At 44.5% G+C, this 15595-nt stretch overlaps 1 protein-coding gene across 9 annotated transcripts in view; it reads right to left on the reverse strand.

The window, feature by feature from the left end:
- Positions 1 to 15595, reverse strand: part of FHOD3 (formin homology 2 domain containing 3) — a 485089-nt gene that overhangs the window by 202789 nt on the left and 266705 nt on the right. For all 9 annotated transcript variants that reach the window (XM_070050270.1, XM_017344116.3, XM_017344114.3 and 6 more), the window contains one exon: positions 4588 to 4682. In XM_070050270.1, the coding sequence (XP_069906371.1) occupies positions 4588 to 4682 (95 nt within the window). The remainder of the gene's footprint in view (positions 1 to 4587; positions 4683 to 15595) is intronic.

Raw genomic sequence — 15595 nt, forward strand, 5'->3', positions numbered from 1 at the left:
GCTGGGTGGGAGCTGGGATGCAGGCCCTCCCTCCCTCTCTTTCCTTCTTTATTTAAAGATTTGTTTATTTACTTTGAAAGTCGGAGTTACAGAGAGAGGGATACAGAGAGGATCGTCTGTCAGTTGGTTCACTCCCCCAGATAGCTGCAATCATCAGGGCTGGGCCAGGCCAAAGCCAGGAGCTTCTTCCAGTTCTCCCACATGGGTAGCAGGGGCCCAAGAACTTGGGCTAATTTCCTTTACTTTTCCCAGGCCATTTGCAAGGAAATGGATTGGAAGTGGAGCAGCCAGGACACAAACCAGTGTCCATATGGGATGCTGGTGTTGTAGGTGGTGGCTTCACTGGTTATACAACAACGCCAGCCCCAACACTTGACCACTTTCACTCAAGTAGAAATGCGATCTGTAGAATTCTATCATCAGCTAGAAGAATCAGACTGAAGGGGGCTACCTGAAAAGCAGGGCGACCAGAGCAAGCTAATGTGGACAGCAGCAGCGCAGTACAAGAAGCTTCCCCGACAGCATCGGGTGCCCCTAGAGGATTAGCAGGGAGATGAGGGCTTACCAGCCACAGGGCCTCCCCTGGGGCCAGCAGGGTATCCATGCAGACACCCCCTGGTTGTGTTTAGGTGACAGAAGGCCACGCTGTACAGACTCAGTCATCCTACCACAGTTAATTCAAATTCCAGACACATGAAGAGAAAAAACTCCACACCCTTAAATAAGTCGCGGGATGTGGGTCTGCCTCACCTCTGACTGGGGAGTTTAAAGATGGGCCTTTGTAAATAGAAAGACACCCTTTATTGAAAACACTTTTCTCTTTCTTTTAAAAACTCATTATTTGGCTGCAATGCGTCATTTTCTCCTCTGGCTCTGAGTCTCAAATGTCTGCAAATATGCATTGCATAACGACCCTCTGGCAGGCTGCAAAATCTCATCTTGTTGCCTTTCATGGAAGGAAAAATGAAGAATTATGAAAGCAGAGTGACAAGATTATTCTAACCCAGCATTTCCTTTGTCAATGCCGTGCCTGTTCAAGGCAAAAACCACTGGAGGTCAAGGTTAATCTTTCAGGTTAAGAGAATTCAACTCTGTCAAAAGACAGCGCTAGTACCCTTGCTTTCCTGTTTTAACTTGGACGAGGGAAACCTATTGTGCTCTATTGCCCAGTCAGGATGATTAAGGACTGAGGCTTTGTTCTCAGAAGAAGAAAGTCCTGGGTTGGCACAGGCATTCTTCTTAAAGATTCTTGTCAGTGCAGATGGGGGAGGGGGGGCAGTGTCAGCAGGTACTGCACTGCCCTTGGACCCAAGAGATCATCTGATTAGAAAGTGAACTTGACAGTTGCTGCCAAGGTTGACTTTCAGCCAGCAGCCTGGAACTGAGCACACTCTGCGGGATGGTGGGACACCTTCAGGTGCCACCATGGCGGAAGGGATGTGAGCTACAGGTATCGCTGATGTTCTCCTTTCTAACCACAGCATGAGCTCCAAGACTAGGCTGACTCATGGCTCTGTATGTTTGACCTCATGGTGACCAGACAGCAAGGAACACAATAGCCAGACTCCTCTGGACCTTCCTTCGGGAAGAGAGATGATGGAGACAGGATTCCACACTGGTCCAAGTGGCCAAGGGAGGGGCAAAAGAGCCACATCTGACAGCCACAGCCCAGGGGACTCAAGAGCTGCAGGGCGGCACACACTGCACATGTCCCCCAAGGCCAGCACAATTCCGACATGCCCATGCTTTAAGCTTCCACTTTCCTGATGTAGAAATGCAGTAAGAATTCACCTGTGTGTTCCTTTCCACTTGTTTATTGTCCCGACAGAAGGATGACACAATGCTATCGCAACACAAGAGGCTCGGAGCCCAGGGATATGTCTGTTAATCCTATTTTTCTCCTCTCCTTTTTCTTTTCCACCCCCTCCTTTCTTCCTCCCTCTTTTTTCGACTCTCCCTCTTCTTTGTGCCTTTCTGCTCTGTCTTCATCCATTTGTGCTGCTATCACAAAACACCCAGGACTGGGTCACATACAGAGAACAGAAATGCATTTCCTACAGTTCTGCACACTGGGCAATGCAAGATCAAAGCACCAACTCCTGAGAGCTCAGTCTCCCTGCCTCCAAGCTACAGCCTGGTCGCTGCACCCTCCAAAGACGGGGAGTGCTGGGCATGTGCACAGCCAAGCTCAAGAGACCAAGCCCACTGGCCCAAGCCCGTTCTCCACCACTACTTCACTCCTTCATCAGGATGGAGCCCTCAAGACCCCAGTGCCATGTTTCCCAACACTGCCGCACTGAAGACCAAGCTTCTGGCACACACAGCTGGCGACACAGTCACACCTTGGCACCCTCCCTTATCTTCTCTCCCTTGCTCGCAACTCCCTGTCCCTTCTCTTGCCCTCACTCTGGTCCCTTCCTGGTAATGAGTTCAACAACTGTCACTTTCCAATCATAAACACATGAGATTTTATTTCCCTTTAAAAGAGGGTTGGCTGCTGGTGTTTTACCATGGCTGAAACCAATAAACAAAAGCTCTAAGGATTTCTGAATTCAGCTGTGACATGGACCAAAAATCTGTCTTTATGGCAAAAGCTCCTCCACTTCCACAGTTTTTGGAGCCCTCAGGCTCAGTCAGAGAACCCCGGGGAGGGGGCAGACTTAACATGAGCATTAGGGAGAGTTCCCAGCAGAAAGCACTCCAACAGGACACGCGATAGAAATCTGCCCTCAGCCTGGCTACGTCATCCCAGCCCAGCAGTCCATTCTTCTTCTAAGGTCACCTACATCTTTTCAAAACACATCCACTCAAAACAAAGCCGGAAAAAAAGATTTTCAATCTCCTAGGGGAAACCATAGCCGATTCCATTATAAAATGGGGAGGAAAAATCTCTCATCAATTATACTGGGAACGGAAAATCAGGGTAAGATGTAAGCCAACCAAGGACCTGGGCCCTGTGTGTATTTACACACCAGTCCCGTCCACAGTCCACAGCAAACAGGCCCTTCCCCTCCCCCCACTCTCAACGCACAATCACCAGGAGTCCAAGCCATCTGAAAGGCAAGTGCAACCCAAGACTAGCACCACGCTCAGCACAGAGTCAAATGAGGACTGAGTTCTGAAGGCAGCAGGGTGCTTGGGAAGCAGGTGACCCAAGAGGCAAGGCCAGGGGATGCGACTCCCTAGCAGAGCACCAAGCTGGGGCACAGCATTGTGCACAGGCTCACCTGAGCCAGGGTGGGCAGTGAACCCAGCAAGGGCCTGGTCTGGGCTGACCACAGGGACCCCAGGAACCTACAAAGATGCTGTGAGCTGTTGAAGTCAGGTTCCAATTCCATTTTGGGCCCTCCAGACCCTCCCCTGCCTGACACAGCGGCTCTGATCGTGGCTTCCACACTCACTGAGCTCCAACCCTGCTGCATTTGCACCTGCTAAGAACAGACTGCCTTCCCATTCCTTCTCCCAAATCCCCAGATCCAGGCACATTTCTAATTTCCCCCCAGTCCCCTGGAGGACACACAGAGAGCCATTCCAGATCTTGTCCAGTTTCCTGCATACCTCAAGCGATAGGGTGGACCTACTTCCTGGCTGCATTTCCAGAGAGTGTAAGGACCTCACAACAGGCAATGACTGGATGGACGCCTGCCAAGGTCCATGGGGAAATCAGCTAGATTCTTCCAATCAAGCACTATTTCCTTAACAACAACATGGGGATAGCATTATTTACCTAACAGTGGCCTTTAGGGATTAAATGAGATAATGCTTATAAAATGCTTAGGATGGTTTCTGGAGCTCAGTGAATCTTTAATAAATGTTGGTTACTTTTACAATTGATGGTAGAGTTGAAAGACAATCTCAAATTCTGTCATCTGTATATAGGAATAAGTATATATAGATGTATAGCATATAAATATGTACACAAGTACCAGGATGAACATGAAGTACAGAAAATATATAGAGGCTATACCTATGCTATAATGACTCAATTAAACTTTAAAAACCAAAGGTGCTTTGGCCAGCACCGCGGCTCAAAAGGCTAATCCTCCACCTGCGGCGCCGGCACACCAGGTTCTAGTCCCAGTTGGGGCGCCAGATTCTGTCCCGGTTGCCCCTCTTCCAGGAAAGCTCTCTGCTGTGGCCCAGGAGTGCAGTGGAGGATGGCCCAGGTGCTTGGGCCCTGCATCCCATGGGAGACCAGGAGAGGCACCAGGCTCCCAGCTTCTGATCAGCGCGGTATGCCAGCCGCAATGGCCATTGGCGGGTGAACCAACGGAAAAAGGAAGACCTTTCTCTCTGTCTCTCTCTCTCACTGTCCACTCTGCCTGTCCCCCCCCCCCAAAAAAAAGGTGCCAAAGGTATCTGATCAAAGATTAAGAAAAGAAAAAATAGAAACGCATAAAAACTTTGCAAGCTATTTGCATTGTTAGCATCTTTTTCAAACCTATGAAATAGTAGTCCTCATTTATACCACGGCAGGGCTTGAAACACAGCTGAACAGGATTTTTTTCGGAAAAATTCTCTGAGTATAAAAAGAAAGACCAATGATATGCAAACTCAACAAAATGTTCAACCATAACTTTCCCTTACCTTTGACCCAATGAGAGTGTACAGCCACTGAATGGTTTCATTGTGGTTTATTACTCCATTCATCCCATCCACATACAACATAATCTGGCCCAAAGCTACAGAAAAGAAGAGAAAAAAGAGCAAGGAGACATTATGGATTTAAATACAAACATAATTTTTGATTATCATAGTGTCCATCAAGATTTTCATGCTTTTGGTACACAATGTGTTAATGATCAAATCCAAAGAAGAATTTTGAACTCCGAAATTAGCTGCATCTCATTGCAGAGGGAAAGTGCTGACCACATCAGAAAAAACAGGGCTATTCCTGGCATCTGGAAGATGCAACAAAGACAGCAAATCGCCGGCGCCGTGGCTCAATAGGCTAATCCTCCACCTTGCGGCGCCGGCACACCGGGTTCTAGTCCCGGTTGGGGCGCCGGATTCTGTCCCGGTTGCCCCTCTTCCAGGCCAGCTCTCTGCTATGGCCAGGGAGTGCAGTGGAGGATGGCCCAGGTGCTTGGGCCCTGCACCCCATGGGAGACCAGGAAAAGCACCTGGCTCCTGGCTCCTGCCAGGATCAGCGCGGTGCGCCGGCTGCAGCGGCGGCCATTGGAGGGTGAACCAACGGCAAAAGGAAGACCTTTCTCTCTGTCTCTCTCTCACTGTCCACTCTGCCTGTCAAAAAAAAAAAAAAAAAAAAAAAAAAAAAAAAAAGACAGCAAATCCAGTAAGTGTCATTGTGTGTGCTTTAGTGTGTAAGTGCATGTTTTCCATTCCTGTATCTCTGAGTAGGCCCCTTCCTAGGCAAAGCTGGCCATGAGGTGGTGGTCTTCAGTGGGACCCAGAAGACAAATGAAGTGTTCAGAAGCCAGCCATCCCATGCCCAGCTTGTGGTCGGTAGGCTCCAGACTCTATGGAACCATCCTGAGGCCAATGCAATTTAATTCCTTTATGCAAGCAATAAACATGCACTTAAATATTACTTGTGATTCTTTTTAAATATTTTCAGATAAAAACGTCAGATCTCATAAAATAAATCATTTGTCATCTATCAAGTCCTAGATTTTTAGTTTCAGAAAATATAATCACCACATAATCATTATTCTCCAAGCCATGTTCTTTTAAAAATCAGATATGCAATTTATTTTAGCTCCATTAGCATCAAAATAACTAAGACTCTTGAAAATGAACAAACGTCAGTTAGAAACCTTAAATAAGAAGGCTTCTTTAAGTCACATGGAACCTCCTAAATTATATTTTATCCAGGATTAACTGGAATGGCACTGACATTTTTTAGGCAATATTTTTTTTATTACTACTGGTAAGTTTATGGTCATCTCATTCTGAAAACTGGAAAAGTGAGGAAGAGTAAAATGAAGTAACTCATAATTCCTAACTTAAAGATAATCAATATTAATGTACTGATATATCCTTTTATATTCTTTTATGCCTTACATATATAGAATTTATCTGTAGGCTATAGGAAACAGTCTACATGAAATGGTATTAATTGAAAAGAGCAAAACCCAAGCTAGTGAGTATATACTAAATCTAGGTATACAAATAGATGTGTGACACTAGGAAATTCATTATCCCATGCAACATAAAACCAAAATACAAAATGAAATTATCACTCAGAAAAAGGTCACTGCTAAACATTTAAAAACTCAAGATTGGATGTATCCTTGACACAACAAACAAATTGTTTTTGGGACTAACATGCTCACATTCTATTTAATGGTTAACATTGGAGTTAGTCATATTAGAAGTCAGGAATAAGTTTTAAATGGTGCCTACAAACCCCACCATTATTTACATTGCTATAGAATTCTAGGGCAACTTAACAGGATGTGAAAAATAACAGGTAGAATGGTTGGATGCAAATATGTAATTTTGTCATTATTTGCAAAAAATATCAGACACAATAAAAAAGACAATTTGTAATGAAGAGATCACAATTACTGTCACATAGCCCATCTGAATGAGAAATATGTATGTAACAAAGAAAAATTTGATATAAAAATTTTAAATAGGCTTATGATAAATACGATTAAGGATGACATTATTTCCTGCTTAAATAGCATACAAAGGCTGGTAAGAAAATACCCCTGCCAACCAAAAAAAAGCACTTCCTGAGAGATGACAAGCTAATCTACAATAACATACAAAACTGTTCATTCTCACTAGACTAGAGGAAATCACAGTCAAGCAATAATGCAGTAGTACTTCCGCTTAAATCAACAAAAGTGATTTAAAAATAAATGATTAGACACCAAATATTTATGAGGTTCAAGTCCCTTCCAGCACCACTGGTGTGTGGCAAATGGGTGGAAGGCTCATCAGAAGGCCACAGCGTCACTGCTTTGAAAAGGAGCCCCTTGCATGTAGCACTTGCTGCGTGCCGAGTTCTGAGGAGGGACCCCAAGTGTATTACTCACACAACATCCCCATGCTGTTTTGGAATTGCTACACCCATTTGATCCAAGAAAACAGACTCAGAGGAGAAGGAACGTGCCCCCAGTCAGCCTACCCAAGTGGCCAGGCGCCTACACGTCCCCACTCAGAGCCTCGAAGTCCCCAGTGTTCTCACAGTCCCTGGGATTTGGAAATCTATCCTAAACAAATAACTCCAACTTGTTTTTTCTTTTTAAAAGAAAGGAAGCCGGGACTGGTGTTGTGGTACAGTAGGCTAAGCCACCACCTGCGATGCCAGCATTCCCTATTGAGTGTGGGGTTTGAGTTCTGGCTGCTCCATGGTTTTTTTTTGTTTTTTTGTTTTTTTGTTTTTTTTTTTTTTAATCTATTTCAAAGGTAGAGAGAGAGAGGGGGGTGGGGGGGAGAGGGAGGTCTTCCATCTGCTCGTTTACTCCCTAGACGGCTGCAATGGCTGGGACTGAGCAAGGCTGAAGCCAGGAGCCAGAAGCCTCATCCAGGTCTACCATGTAGGTCCAGAAGCCCAAAGACTTGGGCCATCTTTCACTGCTTTTCCAGGTGCATTGGCAGGGAATTGGATCAGAGGTAGAGCAGCCAGGACTTGAATCTGTACCCCTATGGGATGCCAGCATTGCAGGAGGCAGATTTACCTGCTCTGCCACAATGCCAGCTCCTGCTCCACTTTCAACCCATCTCCCTGCTAATGTGTCTGAGAAAGCAGCAGAAGATGGCCCAACTGCTTGGGTCCATGACACCCATGTGGGAGATCAGATGGAGCTCCTGGCCCAGGCTACTGGCTTCAGCATGGCCCAGCCCTGGCCAATGTAGCCATTTGGGGAGTGAACCAGTAGATGGAAGACCTCTTTCTGTCTCTCCCTCTAACTCTCTTAAACAAATCAAATTAAAAAAAAAAAAAAAAGCAACAATGTCACTCCAGCATCATTTGTAATATTAATGTGTTAACTAAAACCGAAATATCCATCAGAGTTCTAGAACTCAGCATACATGGTAATTTACCAAAGCTACATCCTAACCTGCAAAATGTTTGATAGAATTAAAAAGCAAAAATATGCAAGTATCAATATTACATAATTCATAAAAGCACCCAAATATTCATTCATAGAAGGAAAGGAAAACCTAAAAAATATGCATCATAATTGAGAATATCCTCCTTGGATGTCACCTCCCCCACTACTTTTTCTCTTCCCTCAGTTTTCCAGTATGAACATCTGCTACTTCTGTAACAGGGATGCAATCTAATCCATAAAAAGGAACAAAAGATAGACTAACTAAGGCCTTAGATACTCCTGGATTTAGAATTTTTGATGAGAGGCCAGTGCTGTGGCATAACAGGTAAAGCTGCTACCTGCGGCATTCCAAATGGGCACTGGTTCGAGTCCTGGCAGCTCCTCTTCCAATCCAGCTCCCTGCTAACCGCCTGGGAACACAGTTGAAGATGGCCCAAGTGCTTGGGCCCCTGCACCGACATGAGCAACCCAGAAGAAGCTCTTGGTTTTGGATCGGCTCAGCTCTGGCCATTGTGGCCATTTGGGGAGTGAACCAGCAGATGGAAGACCTGTCTATCTCTCTCTCTGCTTCTGCCTCTCTGTAACTCTGCTTTTTTTTTAAATGAATAAATAAATCTTTAAAAAGAAAAAAATTTTTTTGATGAGCCCACCTTCTGTTCTCCAGAAAAATTCAGGCCCCACTTCACAGAACAGTTCCAAGAATTCAACATATTTTGCCCCCGTTTCTGGCTTTTCTTCTCTCCCATCAGCCCTCAAGACACACTGGCGAGTGTCCAGCAAAGGGGAGCTGGCTGCAGAGTCCTTCTCCCTGGCTGATCTCCTCCACTGAAGAAGCCAACCCCACGGCACACTGATCACCTGCCTTTAATTCAGCCTAGCACACAGGGGAGATGAGTGACAATGCCTCAGGCCTGGGGCAGGTGCAGCTCACAGGGAGGACTCTCCTCCCAAGGTCAGGAGCTGGTAGTGATGATTTCTCCACCCTCACTGCTCAGGGCCTCTCACACTACACGAACGCCGGAGATGCTAGGGCACATTACAAAAGAGAGCGGCAAATTAAGATTTAAAAGCCAACTTAATCAGTTTCCCTCCCAGAGTCTAATTGGTCACCCTGGAAGAGGCATGTCCCCAGAAAGTTGACATCTGTGGAATTCAAGCGTCTGATCACACGGATGGATCGCATAGGCTTTCCTCCGACATCTTCAGCACCTCCTTCCTGATGTGCCAACGACTCTTCAGGTAAAACCCACTCCAGACACAAGATGGCGCAAAAGAGACTCAAGTGGATGAGCATAACATAGATTGGCCAGGGGATTAAAAAAAAAATCACCAACATAAACATGGGCCTCAGAATAGAAATCACATAGGAAAAAACAAAAACCAGTAACTGTTCTTAAGGCACATGTGTCTGGCTTGCAGGAGGCAAGCAAATCGCTGATCTGTGTTTTCAAGAAGGATGAGGCGAGGAGGCCGAGACTGTTGGAACACAGTGGAGGGCAGAACCACAAGCCTACAAAAAGGCTGCCCAAGGCCTTTCACTGTTCTGAGGGAACTTCCCTAGACACACATTCGTTTTTCCCCATTTCAGTTTCTTTGTCTTTTTTTTTTTTTTTTTTTTTTTTTTTTGACAGGCAGAGTGGACAGTGAGAGAGAGAGACAGAGAGAGAAAGGTCTTCCTTTTGCCGTTGGTTCACCCTCCAATGGCCGCCGCTGCAGCCGGCGCACCGCGCTGATCCTGGCAGGAGCCAGGAGCCAGGTGCTTTTCCTGGTCTCCCATGGGGTGCAGGGCCCAAGCACCTGGGCCATCCTCCACTGCACTCCCTGGCCATAGCAGAGAGCTGGCCTGGAAGAGGGGCAACCGGGACAGAATCCGGCGCCCCAACCGGGACTAGAACCCGGTGTGCCGGCGCCGCAAGGTGGAGGATTAGCCTATTGAGCCACGGCGCCGGCTTCTTTGTCTTAAAAATAAGAGCAAGATAGGTGTCTGGCCTGCCCCCTATCAGAGTACCCAGATTCGAGTCCCAACTCCCTGCTGATGCAGACCCTGGGAGGCAGCAGAGATGGCACAAGAAACTGGATCCCTGTCACCCTTGTGGAAGACCCTGATTGAATTCCCAGGTCTCCGCTTTGCAGGGCCTACCCTGAGCCACTGTGGAGAGCTGGGGTGTGAACCAACAGGTAGGAATTCCCTCTTCCTCTCTATCCCTCTCTGCCTCTGAAATTTTTTTTTTTTTTACCAGAGTATACCACAGTACTGACTTTGCATGGGCATTGTGGGGACTGAGTTAGAGCAGAGCCTGACTCACAGCAGGTGTTCAGCCTGTTTTAGTCATATGAACAACCTCGCCAAGGTCAAACATTGATTGCTTACTAGCACGGCACATGCTGAACACATCTCAAAGACACAAACGGGGTGAGCAAGTGCTGCGGGCCAACCTTACTTAGTTGTTGGTAACCAGATACCATGGAAGAACTCCTTGCCTAACTCAAGTCACAAAGCTCTTCTGTTTTCTTCTAAGACTTTCATAGTTTTACTTTTTATATTTAGTTTCTTGATCCAATTTCAGATGATTTTTATGCAAAATGTGAAATTTAGGTTGAGGGTTTTATTTTTCCTATGGATGTCCAAGTGAGCCCACATCACCTGATGAAGAGACTGTCCTTTCTCTATTTCACTGCTTTTGCAAATTTTCCAAAAATCAGTTGGCTGTGTTTGTGCAGGTTTATTTCTGTTCCATTCATGTACCCCTTTGCCAATAATATAGTATTTTGATTAGCACAGCTTGGTATTAAGTATTAAAATCAGGTACTGTGATTCCTTCTTCTTCATTCTCGTTCAAAATTGTTTCAGTTAGTCTTGTTCTTTTGCCTTTATGTATAAATTCTAGAAGCAGCTTGTCAAAACCAACAACAATAAAAACTCTTTCTGGAAATATGAGAATTGTGTTAATCCACAGATAAACTCTGGGAGAGCTGACATTTTTAGAGTGTTGACTCTTCCAGTCCACAAACCTACTACATTTTTTTAGATCATCTCTGACTGCTTTCATCCATGTTTTGAAGTTTTCAACTGTAGATCCTATATATGGCTTCCTGGTTTGGTTTTTGCTAAATTTAAAAGTAATTCGCATTTTTTGGAGCCACTGAAAATGATATTTTGAAAACTTTTCCAATCATTTACTATTCATACATAGAAATAAAATTGATTTTTGCATATTGATCTTATATCATGTAACTCTGTTAAACCTATTAATCCTAAGAGTTTCAGAGGGGTTTTAGTGGTTGTTATTTTTTATAGATTCCCTGGGATTTTCTCCGTGGATAATAATCCCAATCTGTGTCTACTCCCATGCCTTACTGCACTGATTAGGGCTTTCAATCTAATATTCAATAGCAGTATGCAGAGTAGATGCCCTTGCCTTGTTCCCAGTGTCAGGGGGAAAGCATTTAGCCATTCAACATTAATTAGGATGCTAGATGTAGGTTTTGTCAGTTATCATTTATCAAGATAAGCAGTCTCATTCCAGTTTGCTAAATTTTTTTTGACAATGATTAGGTGCTGCATTTTGTCAAGTGCTTTTACTTTAGCTACTGATATTCTTTTACTCCTGCAGATCGTGAATGTGGTAGGTTACACTGATGAACTTGCAAATACTGGACACAACTTGCTTCTCCCTTGGCAATGGTGTACTATTCTCTCTGTATATGGCTGAATTTTATTTGCTAATATTTTGCTGAGGATTTTTACATCTTTATTCATGATGACTGTTGGTGTGCAGTATCTTCTCTTTGTATGGTTTTCATATCATGGTAATAAAAATAAAATGAGTTGGGAAATGTTCCCTCGTCTTCTACTTTCTGGAAAAGATTGTATAAAATTGATTTTATGATTTTATTTTGTCTTTAAATGTTTGGAAGAATTCACCTGGAAACCATCTGGGCTTGGAGATTTCTTTTTCAGAGGTTGTTAACTCCAAGTTACATTTATTTAATAGTTATAATTAGTAATAGTTATGGTAAAAGGCTAGTTTGGCTATCTATTTTATCTTGGGTGGGTTTTGGTAATCTGCTAGTTTAAGGAATTGGTCCATTTCATCCAAGGTGTTGACTTTACCTACTTATAATTATTCATAGTATTCTATTATTATTCATTTACTATCTACAGGCTCTGCTTCCCTTTCATTCCAAATACTGGCAACTAGCATATTACCTCATTTTTGTTATCCTTCTTGGTCAATTTTATTTTTCTTTTCAAAAAACCAGGTTTTTTGTCCCCTTGATTTTCCTCTGTTAGTTCTGTTTTCAAATTCATCAATTTGCACTATGGTTTTATGATCACTTTCCTTCTGCTTATGTGTATTTCCCTTTTCTTTCTTTGGTTTCTTAAAAGGCAGGTGTTTATACCATCAAGTAGAACATTCTCATGCTTCCTGAAGTAAGCATGTTCATTTGTAAATGTCCCCTGTGCACTGTCTCACCTACATTCCACGAATTTTGATATTTTCATATTTGCTCAGTACAAAATACTTTCCAAGTTCCCTTGACAATTCCTCTTCAACACATGGGTTATTTAGAAGTGAGTTAATTTCCAAGTGTTTGGACCCAGTCCTATTACCCTTCTGTTATTGATTTATAGCTTAATTCCATTATAGTCAGAAAATCTATCCTACGATTTTAATTCCTTTAAATTTGTTATGGTTTGTTTTATGAACCAGGATATGATCTATCTTAGTGAATGTTTCATGTGTTCTTAAAAAGGATTCTGCTGTAGTCGGGTGGATTGCTCTGAAGACATCAATTAGAAGGAGTTGGTTGGTTGGCGATGGTGGTCAGCTCCTCATAGCCTTGCTGACCTTTAACTCAAGAGTTCTGTTGATCACCGACAAAGGAACGCTGAAGTCTCCAACCAGAACAGGGCTTTCCTATGCGTTATATGAGTTCTTTTTTAGTTTGACAGATTTTGAAGCTCTAGTTTTCCGGCTGCATTTGCCCTGTTGTCATTATGTCCTCCTCTTTATTCCTCATTCTTTCCTTTGGTTTGTAAGCCCACTTTCTCTTATGTTAAGATAGCCACTCAGCCTTCTTTTTTTTTTAAGATTTATTTACATGAAAGGCAGAAATACAGAGAGAAGGAAAGAGAGAGGGGAGAGAGAGAGACTTACATCTGTTGGTTCACTCACTCCCCAAATGGCCACTGTGGCTGGGACGGAGCCAGGCTGCAGCCAGAAGCCAGGAGGGTCACCTGGGTCTACCATGTGGGTGCAGGGGCCCAAGTACTTGGCCATCTTCTGCTGCTTTCCCAGGTGACTTAGCAGGGAGTTGGATTGGTAGTGAAGCAACTGGATCTCAACCCGGCACCAGTGTGAGATGCCAGCACTGCAGGCAGAAGCCTAACCTATGCCACAGCGCCAGCCCGAGCCTTCTTTTGATTGGTGCTTGCACAGTTTTTATTTCTGCATCCTTTTAAACCACCTATAGCATGATAATTACAATGGATTTCTTATAGGCAGCATTTAAGTGAGTCTTGTTTATCCATCCTGATAATCTGCCTTTTAATTATGATGATTAGGGGAGTTCTATATAATTGTTGATATATTTAAATTTAGGCCTATCATTTCCAATCTGCTACTGTACCCATCTGGTAACTTTTCGTTTACCTTTATTTGGTTATTCCTAAATTTCCCATGGGGCCCTCATATCTTTATATCTTCCATTTCTTTGCTGAGGTCTTCCAGTCTTCTATTCATGTCCATAATGTTCACCCTTACCTCCTGAAGCATTTATATAACTGTTTTAAGGCTTTGACAAATCCAATATCTACATCACCTTGGCTGGGGTCTGTTGATTTGTCTTTTCCCATGCAAGATGAGATTTTTCTGGTTTACTGTACGCCAAGTAATGTTGGCTTATATCCTGGATATTTTGAAAATTATGTTATGAAACTCTGGGTTTTGTTTAAATGTTACATAAAATGTTGACATTTTTGTTTAAGCGGGCAATTAACCTGATTCCGTTCGAACCACAAGTCGTGACCTGCCCTTGGTGGGCTGTGGCTCCAACACCAGCCCAGTGTTCAAAGCCAGCGCTGTACCACTCGGAGCTATCCTGTGTGTGCAGCACACAGTGAAAGGCTTGGGACCTGGGTAGTGCTCTGTCTTGTTTGGTTCTCAGTCTTCGGTATGTTGTTTGGGGTCAGTGTCATCCATGCACGATTTGTGGTGAGCCCAGGGGTGCATACTAAACATTATGGGCTACATTCCTGAGTTCCTCTTTCTCCAGTATCTCCCCAATACTGTTTGGTTCCTTGGGGCTCCCTTAGTCGTTGGCCAGAGATCTAGGATGTGATTGAGCCTACTCAGTTGCTTACTTTCTATGACTGTATCCACACCCGGAGCCCAGCTGCAGGAGAGCGAGGAAGGGAAAAATACAGCAAGAGTTCTCCCAACCCTTGAGTGACTGCAGCTGTTTCTGTCCACACCAATGGCCGCTTCTGGGTTTCAGGCTGATGAGAGTCAGGATCAGGGAAGCCCGGACTGAGGTGAGAAGCACCGTCGGTGCAGTACGACTTCCTTCCCCAACCACCTGCTACCATTTTCTCGTCCGAGTCCTCAGAGGGTTGCTTCGCGTATTTTTTTCCTCCAGGTTTTACAGCTGCTTTTGGTGGAAGAAACACGGTTGTGCGTGTTTCCTCCCTCACACCCAGACCTGTAACCCTTCCTTGCTGTGTTTTTAGAAACCCAGCAGTGACGCAGGTGGCGGCCTGGAGCCCACAGCAACTACAGGCACGGAACGAGGCCCCCTCCTCTGAGCCTAGGTTTCCAGTGCTGTCGTTTTCCTTTTTTTAATTTGAATTTTTATTTTAACTGATACATAAATATTATGTTTATAGGGTACCAAGTCATGTCTCTATACATCCACCAAATAATGTGCAATCAGGATAAGCATATTGTCTCCAAAAACATTTAACATTTATGTTGAAAATATTCAAAATCCTTTCTTCTAGTTTGAGAGAAATACATAGCATATTATCTGTATCCTCTACTATGCAGAACACCCGAAGTTCTTACTCCTATCTAACTATAACATAGTACTTATCAATGACTTTCCCATCCATCATTCCCCTGTACCCTTCTTCCTTCTTCTGTCCATCCCCTATTCCCTCTCTCCCTTCCTGTTTATGCTGGAGGCCCTATACTTTTTTTTTTTTAAGATTTTATTTATATGACAGGCAGAGTTACAGACAGTGAGACAGAAAGGTGAAATCCACTGGTTCACTCCCCAAATGTCTGCAACGGCCAGGGCTGTGCCAATCCAAATCCAGGAGCCAGGCGCCTCTACCTGGTCTCCCATGTGGGTGCAGGGGCCCAAGCACCCCGGGCCATCTTCCACTGCTTTCCCAGGCCACATCAGAGAGCTGGATTGGAAGAGGAGCAGCCAAGACTAGAACTGGCCCCCATATGGGATGCCGGCGCTGCAGGCAGAGGATTAACCCACTGCGCCACGGTGCCAGCCTGGCCCTGTACTCTTAAAGGAAGCCTAGGGGCACTGTGGCACACTGGGTAAGG

The sequence above is a fragment of the Oryctolagus cuniculus genome, chromosome 10, assembly GCF_964237555.1.
Source record: "Oryctolagus cuniculus chromosome 10, mOryCun1.1, whole genome shotgun sequence".
In the NCBI taxonomy this organism is placed as follows: domain Eukaryota; kingdom Metazoa; phylum Chordata; class Mammalia; order Lagomorpha; family Leporidae; genus Oryctolagus; species Oryctolagus cuniculus.